We start from the raw sequence: 18163 nt of genomic DNA, 5'->3' as shown, positions 1-18163 counted from the left end.
AGCATTTAAAAGTTTGGTGCTTTGAGTACAATTCACTCATACTGACCACTGGATGATCAGCATGGCACCTCAAGGCAAAAAACTCGGAGGATTTGAGAATTAGAATCGTTACTCTCCACAAAGATGGGTTAGGCTACAAGAAGAACGGTAACACCCTGAAACTGAGTTACAGTACAGTGGCCAGGGTCATACAGAGGTTTTCCAAGACAGGTTCCAGGTTCCAACGAGTTGGTTTGCATGGCCGTCATCCCAGAAGGAAGCCTCTTCTGAAGCTGGCTCACAAGAAAGCCCGCAAACAGTTTGCTAAAGACAACATGTTGAAGAGCATGAATTACTGGAACCATGTCCTGTGGTCTGATGACACAGTTAAGCATGGTGGTGGTAGCATCATGGTCTGGGGCTGCATGAGTGCTGCTGGTACTGGGGGGCTGTGGTTCATTGAGGGGAAACATGGATTCCAGCATGTACTGTGACATCCTGAAGGAGAACATGATGCCCTTCTCTTCAAAAACTGGGCCAAACGGCAGTTTTCCAACATAACAACCCCAAACACACTGCCAAGATGACAACTGCCTTGCTGAGAAAGGTGAAGGTGAAGGAGTGGCCAAGTATGTCTCCAGACCTGAACCCTATAGAGCACCTCCGGGGCATCCTCAAGCGGAAGGTGGAGAAGCGCCATGTGTCTAACATCCAGCAGCTCCATAATATCATTATGTAGGAGTTGAAGAGGATCCCAGCAACATGTGCATCTCTGATGAATTCCATGCTCAGGAGGAGTAAGGCATTATTATTAATATTGACAGTTTGGACACAGTTTTGACATGTTCACTTAGGGTGTACTCATTTTCATTGCCAGTTATTTAGACAGTAAAGTCTGCATGTTGAGTTATTGTTAGAGGACCGTAAATCTGTACTGCTGTACAAGCTGCACATTGATTACTCTAAAGTATATACCGTTTTCATTTCTGTAGTATTGTCCCTTGAGAACATATAATAAAGTGGTTGCTGAAATGTGAGGGGTGTAGTCACTTTGGTGAGATACTGTATATCAAACATAAGTACTTTTGCTGAACATGAACTATAAATGTAGTGTCTCATCTCTAAATCTAAGACAGTAGCTGTGAATTGTACAGGGTATAACTTTATACTGAGCTGAAGGTCACGGGACATGAGAGCAGATGATTTGAACCTTCTACACACTGTAAAATACCACTACAGAATACACCCTTCACTAAAGTAAAAGGTTCCAGGTTGTTGATTACCCAAAAACAGTCTCCATGAAGGTTGTTGATTGAACACTTGGAAGCCAGGAGGAGGAGGAGGAGGAAGAAGAAGCCAGTGCTCGCTTGACATAAATGATTCGTTTATTCCAAGCGAGGTTACTTTTTTCTCTGATGTGCATAAGATGCTATTCAAAAGCCGAAGTCTCAAAGCCGTATTGTTTTACAAGAAGCCTGTTTGCCATTGAATTGCATTTTGAGTAATTGGTTATGGATTTTATTGACGTCATCTCCTGTCGTAATGCGAAAGCACCCATGCAACCCTTAGATGCGTTCTCGCAGTTGTTAACTACTGATTAATGAGCTTTGTGCCAGTCCGGCTGTTATATATATATTTTTTTTACTTTGTTAGTCTGTTGCTCATCTGTTTATTATCGTTCGGCATGTTCGCTGTACCTTTATGGCAGCTGATTTAACACAGTGATCTTTTTGAAGGTTTGGAGCATCTATTAAGCAAATGTGGCAGCATGACTTACTTTTGGCCTGTTCATGATTTAGAGGAAAAAAACAAGCAATGTTTGTGTGATTTGAAAATACTCTCAGATGCAGGACATGAATATTTTCAGTGTTCTGAGCCCTTATTTGTTCTTGTGCTCTGTTTGTTGATGATTTAAAGCGAGCCATGTTACAGCAAACCTTGGTGGAAACTTTTTTTTTTTTTTAATGCCACCGTTAGGCTTCAGTCAACCAACAGACACCACCATACAGGTGTAGAGTTTGTTCAGTTGCTCAAGAAATTAAGAGAGATTATACACAAGTTTGAGACGATCCCTTCTGTTACAATCAGGATTTCAAATGTCACTTCATATGAGTGGTCTACAGTAAGAAGAGACATGATTTTGTTTAAATGAAGCTGCTCATTCCCGTCAGTAGGGTTCCAGTACCACCGCTGTTGAAAATCTAGACACAGAGATGCTAATCTAATCATTGATTAGTCTGTTGTGGCCATTGAGAACCTAAAAGTCGGAATATAGTTGTTGTAATGCCTCTGCCTTGCTGGCTTCCTGTGCAGATTGTGAGTTTTAAGACAGACATCTGTTGATCCCTTGCGGGCGGCCTGCACATTTAATCCCTCGTGTAGAGGCGAGGGAAAACTAGACCCCCACCAGGAGCTCATAGTGTCTGTGTGACAGGTGCCCAACCCTCTCTGCTACTTGCCACCTTGGGATCGTGCCCACATTTGTGCTAGAATATTGACCAAATGAGCCGCTTAGTGCGTAAACGTCCCTGAGCACTGTACTGAGCAGCTGCTAAAATTCTACTGCCCTGTGGCTTATTTCCATCTAAGATTTTTGTGTGTGTGTGTGTGTGCAAATCATGTAAAGCTTTGGAACTGTGCGTTTGTGTGGGAATGACAGCAGGCCCGAGAAAGCTTTGCGTCCCTTTTGGCGCCATTTCACAGCTGTTGAGCTCAGTGCTGTGTACTCCATTGTCACTGTAACGTGTCCCATGAGACACTGTGCTGTTTTGGCGTGAGCGTGCGTGTACAAGTCAGTGCCGAGGAGCAGAACATAACCTCCATTCAAGTTTCTACATTACACATTCCTTTCTTGGAAACAGAAGCTCTAGCAGTGAGTTTCCTGGCTGCTTCAGAACCATGTGATGCAATTGTGCATGTGGAGAGGGAAAGTGTTGCTATCCTGCTAACCTATAACATCAGCAAGCCATGCTTAGGGCATTGTGTATTGACCGGAGATTGTTGGCTAATATTAGTGGTGCTTTTTAGATTTTTTTTTTTTTGGAAACATGCACTAGTTCTTTGCTGTGTTTGTGGGCTGTATGAACCTTACTTTAAGTTACAGTGATATTAGACAGATATTTACAGAATGTTTAAATAAATCTGAACCACTTTTGGCATCTGCTGTATTTGACTAAATCTAATAGTGTGTACTTCTATTCCTGCTGTCTGCCATGAGTGACCTCCTTGCAATATCTCAATCTTGGGCTAAGTACATAAGATTGTTTTTATTAGGCTATGTCTACACGGATAAATTTGAAAATGGTGCTTTTGTCTAAAAATGCTCCACATTATTGTTTTCATTCGTTTCCCAAAAGTTGGTCATCCACACTGAACATAAGACGCTTCGACCTGCGTCATTTCCGCCTGCCGTTTATTTACTTCCCGGCTCTTCGAAACGTCTCGGCAATATGTTGAGGAAAAGCACCTTTTAAAGTTTTTTGATTGGACCGACAGTGAGGTAGAGTTGTTGCTGCGAGTAACACAGGAGTATAAAGTTGCAAAAGAAAGTGAGAATGTAGACTGAATTGGTCACATGACTAAAAACGCGGCAGCGCTTTCGAAAGCCTCCGTTTTCACAGTCCCCACACCGTGACGCACTTTGGAGAGTGTTTTTAAAAAGATACGTTTTCGTTGACTAAAAACGGCGTGTCAGTGTGGACAGAAGGCCAAAACGGATAGAAAAATATGCGTCTTTCAACAAAAACGCATTAGTGTGGACATGGCCTTAGACTTATCTATTTCCTTTACGATATTTCTGACTGAGAACTCGGGGAGCATGGAGAACACAAGCAATTATATGATAAAAAGAAAGATTAAAAGATTACATAATACAATCACTTGTTTAAAGAAAAGCCCACATTTCCTGCAGCTCATGGGCAAAATGGTTTTCCGTCTGCAAGATAATCTATTCTAGATTTTATTGCTGTGTTCACATCTGCCAAAACGGACTGCACCGAAGAGGTGAACTCTCTGCAGGAGTGTGTTAACAGTTTATGAGGTATCATTGGGTTTGAGGAGAAGTCGTTTCCTGTAGTCACACGCAACATGCTCTCATGGCATGAACGTTATTTGAACAGATCAGAAAATATGTAAAGTCTGATCTGACAACGAACCCGATTAGATCTTTTGTGGATACATGATACTGGATCTGATGTCTGATGTAGGATCACTATTATAGCCTGTGTGGTGGTGTTTTAGTGCCATGTATATGTTGCTGTTGAAGCTTCAGGACAATCACAAACACTTGATGGAGCCTGATTAATACTCATAGCACACAGAAAACTGATGTGTAGAAAACGGAAAGTGCTTCTAAACATTTAAAGAAGTTTTACAGCGTGTATGTCCAGCTGCTGTGAGCTGTCTGTCTGAAATTTCTCATGAAATGTTGTGTAGCACTCAATGCATATTTCATTTTCTCTTCTTTTTTTGTCATTAGGAGCCTGGGAACATCCTTTTACATGGGGAATTTTTTCTGCAGTACATGGATGTGTGGAACTGAAATGTTTATCTGTAGTTGCGATCGAGATTTGTGCAAAAGATATAGTATTTTAGTCAAACTGCTTTTTGAAGATTCCATCCATTCCAGTCGGTATGTTTTATTTTCATTTCACTACAGCATGTTGCTTTCCAGCAGTTCAGTCAAACCCAACACTGATTGTGTGAAGAAATCACTCTTGGTCGTCACTAACAGGGTTTTAGACGTCTTGGGCAGAGTGAGTGCTGGCCTTTTTACCCAATGTCATCTCTGAAACCTAGGAGAGAATAAAAAGTGAAGAAATTTCATTTTGGTGACATGTTTTATGATGGTCTAATTTTTAAGTGGTTTGTCAGGGTACAGCTATACTGATGGGTTTTCCAGACCACCTCACACACACACGATATGTGAGACTTCATGGGATGTGTCCTAAACCTATTGTCCTCTCTGTCCTTCCCCTGTCCTCTGTGTAGCTTGTGCTATTCAGGCCCTCCTGCTGACTCGCCATTCAGATTAATAGCTTGTGAAGCTGGTCCAGTCTTCATCTGCCCTCACAGTGATGTGAATAATTTCGGAACACAGATTTAGGTCATTTGTATCGAGATCTGAAACCTGCCTTCACAGTACACTTATGCTCCTACACAAACGCACAGATGAGCAGTATGATCTGCTGTATGATCATATTAAGTGACCCTGTTGCCATGGTGATTAGACTGCCACGGTGCTGCATTGGTGACAGATGGAGGGGGTCACGGATTGGAGAGCGTGAGGGTGGACTCGAACGCCCTGACACCCCCCCCACCCCCCCACTCCAGCACAGCTTACTTTATGCTTTCTGAACTCGCTGTGTGGTGGAGGAGAGCTTCTAGTTAACCTTTTCTTTGCAGCTCAACCCCGATTAGACTAACAGACTGTGACCTCCAGCAGAGAGAGTCTTTAACCAGTGTTTTTCTCACAAGTTAGTATTGTTCTTTCCCAGCAGATCTAACAGAGTCACCTCTTCCAGGTCACTAACCTCGAGTCAGTGATTTAGGCTGAATGATGAGCGGGCTTGGCTGTGGTTTATGTTCTTTACATTGGCACAAATATGACAGAAAGAATCACATCACATGAAGCATTAGATTAAGGCTTGCTAAGAAAATGACAGTCCTATTCATGGTGAGTATTCCTGCCTCGTGCTCACTATTCCCATGGTAGGCTCCAGACTCGCCTTGTCCTACTGACAAGCGGTTAGAGAAGACAAATGAACAAACGAATGCTCCAGCCAGTCTGCAGTGCCATGTTTGCGCTGAAATACTCTGATTTGTAATGATTTATTTAATTGTCTCCGCTTCTTTAGTCTGTGGAATTTAAAAGCACCGACTTCCAGACTGGGTTTTACGCTGTCGTCAAAGATGAATAAGAAAATCATACATAATACATATTTCATTTTATTACCTGTTCATGCAGGTTTACAAACTTTTAAAATGGAAGAAAATGTGAAAATTTTGTTAAAGTATTTTAAAATGTCTGCACTTTTTTTTAAAGTGATGATTGGATTGCATTGTTTCTGCTGGACAAAGGCAGTCACACATTCATTTCTTCAGTCTTCCGCAGCGTTTATTTTCGGCATTTGTTTATTTAATCCTGTGGTCTGCTAAGGAAACTTAAAAGTGAATGAGAGATGAGACAATGAAGCTATGAAAAGCAGCTGCTTTCGTCTCTGCTGCTGAAGCGGGTCCTTTATCCGTTGTCCAGAGAGCTTTACCCTTTAGTGTGATTTCCAGTCTGGCATTGATTACATATTTTCTAGCTAGGACACTGACCCCTTGGTTGCTGTATGCGACCCGGACCACTTCCAACTGTGGTTTGAATGATCCTATAGTAAATACAACTTTGAGGCACACTCGCACCCTTTCACACAGTCGCTTACTTTCCGATCACCCTGGGTGTATGTTACTGCCCGGTGTGAATGAGGCTGTCGTTGCTGTCTGTAGTGGACTGGAATTTTACTGGAGTTTGCTGAATAACACAACCTTTGCTATATTAACAAATGTAGCTCTAGAGGAACCTTCTGGTTTAGATCAGTAGATTCAGCTTAGGCTAGTGTTTTCAAAATATTTGAGTTCCCAGCCCCAAGCAGGACAGGAACCCGGTGGTCTGAGCTACTCAGACTTCTTATTGTCCACTTTCCAGCTCACATCTATGCTTACTATGAACGTCTGTCACATAGCATGAAACTTAGCTATTTTTTGCATATTAAGGAAGAAAAGTACAATTAAAATCCCATGATGTGAGTATTTGTGTGAAACAGGGTGCAGAGCCTGATTTGATTGGATAGTGATTTATATTTCTCCTTTCTCAAGGGTAAACATTCATCAGTTGTCAGTTGTGTCACATGACTGTATATTATGATGCATGAGTTGTAATGAGATGCCGTTTGTGTTCGATGCAAATCAAGGCTCCCAAGCACACTCTTGATTGCCGTTGCACTGACTGACATCATAAATCCAGCCAAGAAAGCAAACAGTCCTGAAAGTCTTGCACATGTTTCATTGAGAAGTCTGTTTGCTGTGAGTGGGTTGAGATGATGTGCAGTGTGAACATTGGAATCAGTAATAAAGGGAAAAATATGCATCAGTAATGCATGAACATCTAGTTTGAACCCATACTGCCTGATACCACACCTGCTCCCACTTCTTAGTCAGCAACAAGTTGTCTCAGAATGTCGTGTCCTTTGCAGCTATGCATTTAACCTATTGTGTGCGGAGCTCAATTGTATTTTGGGGGTGGACTTTTCCTTAGAGAATGATAAAGGAAAGGGAAGATCTAGAGGAAAAAGGGAGAGCTGCAGCCACTTTGAAGGACTCTGTGGTTTCTCTATTCGGCCTCTCCCTCACAGGACAAAAGGCCTTTATGTGAGACTGCAGCAGGGGTCTGATGGGATATGGGGGGCAGCAGGGCCTTTTCATCTCCCCCTTCGACACAGGCAGGCTCACCAGCTGTCGGCTTAATGCCTCTCCCATGGCTTTCCTCAACAAGACTGGCCAGTGACACGCGCTCTCTCTCCCTCTCTCTCTCTCTCTCTCTCTCTCACCCATTCACATAGACAGACACACGCGCACACATGGTTGGCTGGGGGTTTAAAAAGTAGGAGAGCATCTAATTGGATAAAAGGCCCATTTGACGTTTTGCATCTACTGAACATTTCAATTTTGCATTCCTTTTTGCAAATGCTTTCTCATCAATCTTTTTAAGCTCTTGAGTAAGTGTTTTGCCGAATTATCATGTACATCTTGGGCTTGAATCTGCTGAAAATTCTAAGATTCAGTAACATTGTAGATATTGAAGGTACGGCTAGTGTAGCAACTAGTTTTCTTTGTTTTTTTTGGTTGTTTATTTTGACTTTTCTACTACCCAGCATCCATCTGTAGAGTTACTCACAGTCCTGCTGTGGGGTGTTGGATATGATAAGCTCAGATTTGGTTTCAGATTCAGTCCAGATCTGAAATATTTGCACACAAATGTTAACAAAATGCTCTTGTATTATTATCTGAGACTGTTGTTTTGCTTCCTTTCCATGTTTTCTCTAACATGACTGCCGAGAATTAGCTCAGTGTTTAATACAGTAGGGTTGTTCGTCCGGACATGGAGAGAGACACGGAGAGGGAGAGGGAGAGAGAGAGAGAGAGAGACACACACAGAGAAAGAGAGAAACACAGAAAAGAGAGAGATAGACAGAGAAAGAGAGAAACACAGAAAAGAGAGAGATACACAGAGAGACAGGAAAAACAGGTTTATAATTTTTTGTTTGAAAAAGGAACAAATAACAGAATAATTGTCACTCCTACAGATTATTATACTGAGAATGTCTTTGCTAGCATTACTAACATGCTGTCAGAGTGACTTGACACAATAATTTCAGTCGAACCATCAGTTTGCCGAGTGAGAAATAATCTGTAAGAGTTATAGGATCGAAAGAACGACAGGTGCTTTTTTGGCAGTTTTTAATTCTATGTAATGTTGAATGTGTTATCACTTGCGTTGCAATGTCTAACAGCTATAACCAGTCATTACCTCCCCCACCTCCTCTTTTCTCTTTTGAAAAAAAAAAAAAAAATGCAGCTTGTTATTTTACAGAAAAACCACAAAGCTCCCAGGCTTAAAGATATTACCGTTTCCTTAAACAACAAAAGCAGCAACTTTAACTCTGACTCTTAGTGCTGGCACTGGAGACTCCTTACAGAAAAAAATCGCCACCCGTTTTTGTTGAGCATCTCTCTACATCCTTCATAGTGATAAGACATTTAATGGAAATTGTCTGTTTAGTGAACTCTGAAGGTTGTGTGTTATCAGAAACGGCAATGTGAAATGCCGCCTCGGAAGCTGCAGCAGGTGTGCAGCCGCAGTCGCAAACAGTCAGCAGGTGCACAAGACACACAAACAGAATAATCTAAGTGGAGCAAGATGTTTACTGCTTTTAGGGAACATCTATTCTGCAGATGGCTGAATTTGCCTTATATATTTAGACTTTTAGATATTTCTCTACAGTTTTGTAGAGCTGTCGTGCGCAACTTTCCATGAATGACATTTCTGATTATTCATGTAAGCCATAAATTTAAAATGGTTACAATAGCAGAGAAATGTCTTGTATCCTGTTAAACGGTGAGTGCTGAGAGCTATAAAATTATTCTCTAAGACCAGTGGTGGGCCGTCAGGGCCAGCAAGTCCTTCTCTGCTGGCCTAAACAGCAGTGATCTGAATCACTGACTTGCTTTTCTCTTGGTTGCACTGCTTCCAGTAGTGTATATTTATGATGAGTATTTATCCAATCATATTTCGGCCAGTGGCTGACATCATGTGTTGCCAATTTGAAAGAAATCTGCCTTCAGAGGCCTTCAGAATCAATAGTGCAGGCGCCCGTAGCTTAAAATAAGTGGCAATGAAATTGACCAATCAGATTTGGAGTTGGCATCACTGGGGCCATCTAGCAGGCATATGATTACATCAGCCATTTCCCGGCCTTTGACTGGATAATTGGAGTAGTCAGAGGCAGCGAACCGCACAAACGAAATGAAATATATTTATATATTTTAACTCACAGTGGCTGACAGAGGAAGATAAATTGATTTGGTGAAGGCCAAGGTGTGAAATGCACGGCCCACCACTGTCTAAGACACATCACTATGTACAAAGCACTATTTCAATGCATTTAACACTAGCAGTAATAACTTGTAGGATGTTCAAGTCTCACTATCTAATTATCCCTTGGTCAGTGGTTAAGATTTTGGACTGCTGGTCAGAAGGTTGTGAATTCAAATCCCAAGTTGAGCAAGACCCCAAACCCTCATCTGCTCATTTGTACAAATGAGATAAGGCGTCTGCAAAATGCCATAAATATAAACGTGATGTTTTACCCATATTTTCCACCTTTAAAGGCTTATTGCCGTATAATAGCATTCATGTCTTCCAATATTAACCATTTTTATTTTGTGATCATTACAGAATACAAATGGTTAATTTTTGTGCTCAAACCCATCATATGTAGCTGTGCCTGAAATCCGGAAAACATTTTGGTGCCTCAAATATTCTTTTTTTCATCTTAAATTTGAAAGCACATATATTTTTTCCCAACACAACTTTGCCACACTTGCTATCCTCCTGTAGAGATCATGTCCTGTAAGGAGCCAGGTTAACAAAAACAGAGGTTAAAGTCAATTCTGCCTTAAGAAGAGAAGAAAACGTCACAGTCTAGCTTTAAACTAAAAACATACGCATGATTTATACTGTTTAAGAAAGCTTACCAGTTGCTAGGTGTAGCTGTGTCGCTAGTGTCTGCATTATTAAATCTGCTCCTCTGGTAAGCCCCATGATGCTGAAGCTTCTACAGCGCAGTGTGCTGTATTGCGTTAAAGTCTTTATAGATAAAATGTGCTGTTAAAATCATGTAGGGTTCAGTTGTGTCTGGCTGGACCATAAGTCTGTGGTGATGGATGAATACTTCACTTGGTAGAGCTCAGCATTAACACTTGTCCTGCACTTATTATAAAGTTCTATCATGGCTGTTTGGGTTTTTATGATAAAAGGTAATAAGTTTGTGATGGTAGATTGTCGGTCATGACGCCCCCCCTTTCATAACAATGTATTCAGGAGCCATATCTTTATTGCTGTGAAGGTTATGGCTCCTGCAATTTCTTTGTGCCTTTTAGAAGTAGGTACATACAGTATTAAGCATTAATTCTGAATGCATTCGGTAGCATATGTAGGCTTGGCAACTGATGTGTGGTCATGTCCTATCTCAAGGCATTCTTCCCACCGTGATTTTTAAGCTGAGGGAAAAGGTTTAATGTAGTGCTTTTCTTTGTTCCGACCTTGACAAGGCAAGCCCTGCAAAATACCTCGCTCTCTTCTTTTCTGTATTCTCCTTCTCAAACCCAAAATATCTAAAATAATTAAAGATGATTTTTTCGTTTTCTGAAACAAACCCATACCGCTTTCTTTAGCTACAGTCATTTCTCCAGCCAATTTTCCCCCACTCACTTTGCACACACTTTGTTCCTCACTTGATGAAGGAGGCTAGCTTTCACTGTATATACTGAGTGTGTGTGATCTGTTACTGTGTATGACTAAATAGACCGCTCACACCAAGTTCTGTGGTATCAATAATGCATTCTGTGGTATAGATAGGTAATAAACAGTATTTCTTTCAACTTGATCGTAAACCAACTGTCCAGATGGTGCTCATTTCACCACAGTGGGAATTTAGTATGTCATCTTTTGGACTCTCTGCCACAGGAGGGTGTGGCATCACAGGGATTCAAAGTCACAATCGCCTGATAGTACGTGGAACGCTTTTCTGTTGTGCCACTTGGAAATTCCAGAGTGAATAACTTTTGTGCGAGATATATTTCTTTTCATGTTTTAGTAGAAAATATCAAAATTTCATCATGTGTTTTTCCAGGCCACCACACACATATAATCATTACATATAGCTCTTGTCATCATGTATCTCCGATCTTTGGGAGTGAGAATAATACAGTTTTTGTCCAGTTGAGGACCTGTAATTAGTGGCATGGCACAGTAATATTAATGTGTCCTCTCGGTGTCCTTATCATATAAGGGGCGCTTAGCATTCTTACATAACTGAACATGACCAATGCATGCAAATGAAATTGCTATAAAAGTATTACAGAAGGGAGAGCGTCAGGCTCAAATACACATCTGGCTGTGCTCATTTCCTTGCTTCGTTTGAAACATCTGTGTTTTTGTGCTATAAGTAGTATATATCAATGCTGTGCCGACCCACAGCCTATAATCACACACACACTCATGCATGCAGACCTACTTACACAGTTAGGATCAGTAAGTGTTTTGCATATGTTTACTACACCATGCACACACTCACTTTCTCCTTTTGTGTCTTTTTGTCTACAGGAGGCTCGAAAACTGGTGACTAGTCGAAGGAGCTCATTGCTATCTCCTATATGATGGCCAACGCTGTGAGTATTGACACACTCTCCATGTGTGATGTATTCAAATCAGCATGCTGTGTGTAAATTGGGTTTGTTATTTATATTTATTTATTCATTCATTCATCTTTAGTAAATGCTGTATAATGGGCAGCATCATAGAACCAAAGCCTAAATCAGGCACGCTGTACACAAACCACTCCATACACACATACACACACACTTTCACACACTTCCAGCGTGTTTTTGGAGGTGGGAGGAAACTGGAGAAACCAGACAGTAACCTGAGCTCAGGATAGAACCAGGCCCCCTGTGACTCTACACACTGTGAAGTTATGTCCGTGTTTAACAGCTTATTTGGGTTTAGTTCAAATCTGACTCCATATTTGAATAAAAAAAAAATTCACAATAGTTTTAATAAGTTAAGTCCATCATACAGGCATGACTGTATCTCTGATACACAGCTGTTTATTCATAGGGATGTGGTAACAGATACAAACATGTATACAATTATTACACTACATACATTTCATAAAAATATCTAAAGTTTAAATGTACTAGAAAAAGTGGTGCTAAAGTTACCAAAGAAGTAAGTGTTATGATGTCCAACTAAGTGTTAGCGTACATATACAGATCATGGCTTGTCAATCTGCAGACTATCTAGCGCGGCACATGACCACAGTGTCGTCCTCCTGCCTCACTTCATGCCACAAGGGGCGAAGAAAATACCACGCCATGTATCTGACTTCCTCTGTATCGTTGTCTTTCCAGCACAAGTCTGCAGATATGTTAGTGAGGCTGTTTGCACTACCTTTGTTTTTATTTGCCCGTTACAGTTCATTGTATATATATTCTTATGAACTGTTTAGTTTTTCTGAAAAGAAAAAAAACATGTCTCTCCTTGCAGAAAATTGAAAACCGGTCAGTTTTTAATGAGCAGAGAAACGTCCGTCCTAGCAAGCCTGATTGTGTTAAGTGCAAAAGCTGCTGTTTAAGTGCATTGACAATATATACACTCCTTCTCAGCTCCTTTTAGCAAGATCAGCTCTGTCTACATTACACTGAACTGCTGGTATATAAAGACACAGGAAAATCATCAATTATTTGCATTTGGTACCATCAGAAAGCATGAATTTTAATTTCTTGCCATTTTAAGATAAGACTGCTGATAAAATTGAATTTACAGACAAATATTGGTGGTAAATTTGCGATGCCGGATGGCAGCAGGATTTCATGTATGAATATTCATATGGTTGAATTCTTATGGTAAAATGTTAACTTTTCAACTGTAGATAGTTCTGAAAACTACAGATTTTCTTGAACTGAAAGATATGAAGTCACATGTCACAAGTTAAAAAACTGTTAAAAGCTGCTTACCCACAAAAGTGAAAAAGCTGTAAAAGCTGTAGTGAAAAGCTGATTTCATTCCAGCTGTGATGTAGGAGTATCAACAAACTGAACTGATATGATTTATCCTTTTCAGCTATCCAACAGCTTGACCATAGTGTGACTTTCTCTCTGAGGAAATCACTCTTAGCTAGCAAGGGTTGAGGCATTTTTGTTTGACACTGAATGAGTATTTGTTAAACCAGCTCCTGCAGGAAGACAGCCTAGTCGAGATGAAAATAAATAAAACTAAAGCATGTTGGCAAATATATGCTTGCGTTCTTAAAATTAGAGTGTCAAAATACACTATATTGCAAAAGTTTTGGGACACCCCTCCAAATCATCAGGGGTTGGGCTCGGCCCCTTAGTTCCAGTGAAAGGAACTCTTAATGCTTCAGCATACCAAGACATTTTGAACAACGTCATGCTCCCAACTTTGTGGGAACAGTTTGGGGATGACCTCTTCCTGTTCCAAAATGACTGCACACCAGTGCACAGAGCAAGGTTCATAAAGACATGGATGAGTGAGTTTGGTGTAGAGGCAGTTCACAGAGACCCGATTAGATGAATTTTTTTTCATTTTGGGATGGGACTTTGGGATGAATTAGAGCGGAGACTGCGAGCCCGACCTTCTCGTCCAACATCAGTGTCTGACCTCACAAATATGCTTCTAGAGGAATGATCAAAAATTCCCATAAACACACTCCTAAACCTTGTGGAAAGCCTTCCCAGAAGAGATGAAGCTGTTATAGCTGAAGGGGGGGGGCAACTCCATATTAAATTCATGTGCATGTAAAGGCAGATGTCCCGAAACTTTTGGCAGTATAGTGTATATTCTAGGCATCTCATCCACAGTAACCTCTGAGCGTTTTTCCAAGATCACCTCACATGTGCTGGCTTCCTTCCATACTACGTTCAGTTGTTTGTGGGTGTGGCTTCGTTTACACAACTTTCTATATATTAAATATATATAATATCAATCTTCTAATCACTTTCAATGTCTTCTTCTTAAAGGTTGGCACTGCATCTCTGTGTGGTGATTTAAAGGCATTTCTGAGTAACCAGAACCTACCAAAAGGTAAGAATTATTCCTCCTTTGCCACATTACAGCTCAGCTGACTTTGAGTCAGATCAGCAGGCAGCATGACCCACCCTCAGTTTTTCTTTTCCCAACATGATGATTATTTTCCCTAAAGGTTGGACATGCATTCTGCTCAACAAGTGTGCTATCTTTATAGCTTACTTTTGCCGTTGTTCCATATGATATGGAAATAATAAGAATCTGAAGACGAATAAACCTGAAACTCTTTTGTTTACTTCATCCAGTCCTTTTTAGAAGTGTGGAGTAAAAGCTGAGCGATATTTTCCACAGAGCTGATATCCACTGACACCGTTATTTAATAATTGAGTAATGCTTGATAGCCGAGCCTCCAGTTGTTCTAGGTGACATTTACAGATTAGCCGACGTAGCAGTGCTCATCTCAGATATCACGAGTTCCTCAGAGATGTCTCAGTAACCCGCACTGTAAATAAACTTGATATTCAATCCACGCCCAGGATTTATGAAAAACATGCCCGTGTACATCAAATAAGCTGTACATGTGTTTGCTTTCTTTGCTGATCAAAGTTACTTTCTGCAAATTTTATGTTAAGATGAACGGGTCAGGTATTGATGTAATGTGATGTCAAGTGGGTTTTTATTGTTATTCTTTTATATTGCTTGTGTACATTGGAACAGAATGGTGTTTCTCCAGGACCATGGTGCAACAGGCAAAAGTACACGAGACTACATAAAGTATGGGGTTGGATTTTCTTGCATGTAAATCTGCTAAAATAAAATCACATCAATTTTGTTATAGTTTTCTTATTATTACTTAACTCTGCAGTTAGCTTGGTTAGTGTGTGTAGTTCAAGAAATAATTTTTCACAGAAAATACCTTTAGGAATGAACATCTCCTTCAAAACTGCAGTTCTACCCAAACCAGACACACTTGAGATATATATAGACACTAATCTCAATACACCCAATATCTATCTAACACCAGATCAAATTAAACCTGAAATAATTGAACTGATTTAGTTTGTGTTTTGTAACTTGCTTCTATTTTGCGAAACAAAAACAAACCTGGCATAGCATATACATGAATGTAATGCTAGTGTACAATTTATCTGATCCAATCTGATCTGGGTTTTAAGCTCCACTTTGGCAGAAGAATTTCCAACAGCCTGTCTTTAGCCTGTGAAAATAGGGGAAAAAAAGCACAAATACAAAACTGTGTAAGGCGTCCTATAGCAAACAGCCAGAATACAGCGTATAAAACATGACTGGTTTAAGAATGGAAAACAGACTTTCACAGTAAAGCCCTACATTTTTCATAAGATCTCTGCACTCTTTAGTGTGCGGTTCTGTTATGTTAACACTTCAATGACTGAACATAAGCTAAGCAAATCCACATGTTCAGGCATGAAGTGAGTTCAGAGACGGTGATACTGAATCGGGTCTCTGTGTATGGACAGACACAAATGGTGTGTTTAGAAACAAAGTCGCAATTTCACATGATGAAACATGAACCACTGTCAGCTGCTTGCATTGCGCTGTATCCTCTGTGCTTCTGCATCACACACACATGCTTAGATATTTAGATATCAGATAACCACACACACGTCACTGTGTGTTTCTGTTTGTGTGTTTGTTTCTGTGTTAGTGTGCCTGCCTCTTTGTGTATGCTCTTATGTGTGTGTGTCTGAGTAGACTGAGCAATGGGTTTCTGTGAAGCCGCGTGTGTGTGTCTGACCTCTCGTATTCCTCCTCTGTAGTAACAAATACAGCGTGATTGTACGTGTGGAGGTGACGTGCTGTTGGAACCAAACAGATGTGTCCATTTGTCTCCTTTTCCTTTACTCCTTTCACTCCTATTGTCCATTTCTCGGGCTAATGGACTTTACACATGTTTACTAATTGCGTGTGTGATGACAGGAAACCGAACTTGTTCCGTTTTTACTCTCACCCTTCCAAAATAACCAAACTATCCAAAAGTGGTTTAAACCAGAGATTAAATGAACTGCAGACCCGATTAATGCAGAATTCTTTAAAGCACCAGTTCAAGTAAAGAGTCATGAGGGCTTTCCCTCTCTCGCCATACCTAATTAAGTATGCGTAACCTGTTGACAAAGCCTGTCGCCGTGAAGCTGTTATTTTACTCAAGCCGGCCACTCTAGCTGTATGAACCCACTCACTCTTGTTCTGAAACCTGCTTTTATTACACATATGTGTACTGTTTTGAGATGTGAGTGTAAATTTTGGTAAAAGGCACAACTATAGATGGTTTGAGCATCACAGTATATCTCAACAAAGCCCAGTGTTCAGCTCAGTGGATTTTTATAGTTCAGAAATAAATATCTCCTTAGTGAATAAAAGCCCACGTTCAATATGATGTGTGAGGAGATTTCTATCCCATGGCCCACCTCTTCTCTGTAGTTCCTCTGTAGCTAAAAGTTCGGGGGAGGGGAGGAGTGGTCTGTCCCTTCTGTGTATGTGTGTGTAGGACTAAGAACGAATCTTGAGTGGTGGACTTATGAAAGACAAGCAGACCGAGAGAGAAAGAGAGAAAGCTGGCGGGTATGGACGTTCTGCTGGTTCCTCTTCGAAAACAAGCAGGTAACTTGGCGAGCCATGTTGTAGGCAGATCATTGCATCCAGACAAACCCTTTCGAGCTTACTCTCTGTACAGTCTTGTAAAGTATTGAAGATATGTATGAAGTCATTTGTAGGCTCGTGCAGTAAATATTTGAGAACTGTAGGTTCTGTGTTGTTCGTGTTTCCTGCTTCTTCTTTGCTTTGTTTTGTCGTTTTGAGAAATCGCTGATAAAACTGCAGGATTGTTTGTTATTATTTAAACGGTTAGATGTGTACTTTATGCTTTGTGTGAGAGTTTGTGAGAGCGAGCGCATGTGTGTGCACGTGTGTCCCTGCTGGGCCGAAGCTCAGCTGTATTCTAATGAAGCACTGCTCATTGTTGCTGTATAGAGCCGAGGCTCTGATACATTCCTCTGCTGAGACCCTGGCTGCTGCTGCTGTGTGTGTGTGTGTGTGTGTGTTTGTGTGAGCTACCGTCCGTCCCAGCCTTGCACTCATTACATTGGCACTCATCTCACAGCTTTGTCTTCTTTATCATACACCGCAAGAAATTGATTCAGCTATATAACATGAATTTATCCCTGTGAAAATCAACTCAAAGCCCTGATGTTAATATTGTGCTGTTTAATGCTGAAATTTAAGATGATTTAAAAAAAAAAAATCGTGTTCGTGTTATGGTTCTAAGCTGAATAAAACACCACTGGCCATGTTGTTGATTATTTTCGTCTGACAGCAGACCTCCTCATATTTAACTCCTTAATTTATAAACTGATCTGCCAATAATTCAATTCTAACGCACTTCAAATTTGCAGTCGTACATTTAAAATGCATTAGGGAAGGATCTAATTGTAATTGCGTTTGCTTATTTGACCTGTAGTTTGAAATGTTGATGTAGCTGTGATGCTCCTGATGACAACAATGACTCATTTTACCAGGGAAGGTGATCCTGCTACAGTAGCCATTAATATAGATAAATGCCAGAACATGTTCTAAGTAAACATGACAGCGCTTGCTATTATACGAAAAGAATGAACATTATATGGTGTGTGTGTGTGTTTTATTCCTCTTATACCACAGCAGCTTGCCATTTACAGTTAACCTATTACAACATAGCCGTGCTGTTATAGAAGACGAACCTGATTTGAGAATCTATAGGCGCTGAGGTGAAATTGAAAAAGTATACAGCAACACGCTGCT

The 18163-nt window shown here is 40.6% G+C and overlaps 1 protein-coding gene and 1 long non-coding RNA gene across 4 annotated transcripts in view; one reads left to right on the top strand and one right to left on the bottom strand.

Annotated features, from left to right (window-relative positions):
• tfdp2 (transcription factor Dp-2) overlaps positions 1-18163 on the top strand; it is a 40063-nt gene that overhangs the window by 2516 nt on the left and 19384 nt on the right. For 2 of the 3 annotated variants that reach the window (XM_058413337.1, XM_058413336.1), the window contains exons 2-3: positions 11909-11973; positions 14344-14407. In XM_058413337.1, the coding sequence (XP_058269320.1) occupies positions 11959-11973; positions 14344-14407 (79 nt within the window). In that variant the 5' untranslated portion in view covers positions 11909-11958. Of the gene's footprint in view, positions 1-11908; positions 11974-14343; positions 14408-15300; positions 16988-18163 lie in introns of those variants that run through there. The other variant, XM_058413338.1, reaches the window with a different exon arrangement.
• The window catches only part of LOC131367811 (uncharacterized), a 37846-nt gene continuing 24126 nt past the window's right edge, over positions 4444-18163 (bottom strand). Inside the window, exon 3 of the long non-coding RNA XR_009206965.1 lies at positions 4444-4772. This is a non-coding gene — a long non-coding RNA (uncharacterized LOC131367811). The remainder of the gene's footprint in view (positions 4773-18163) is intronic.

This window comes from Hemibagrus wyckioides, linkage group LG17 (assembly GCF_019097595.1).
Source record: "Hemibagrus wyckioides isolate EC202008001 linkage group LG17, SWU_Hwy_1.0, whole genome shotgun sequence".
NCBI classification, from domain to species: Eukaryota; Metazoa; Chordata; class Actinopteri; order Siluriformes; family Bagridae; genus Hemibagrus; species Hemibagrus wyckioides.
This window is presented reverse-complemented; position numbering and strand designations above follow the sequence as displayed.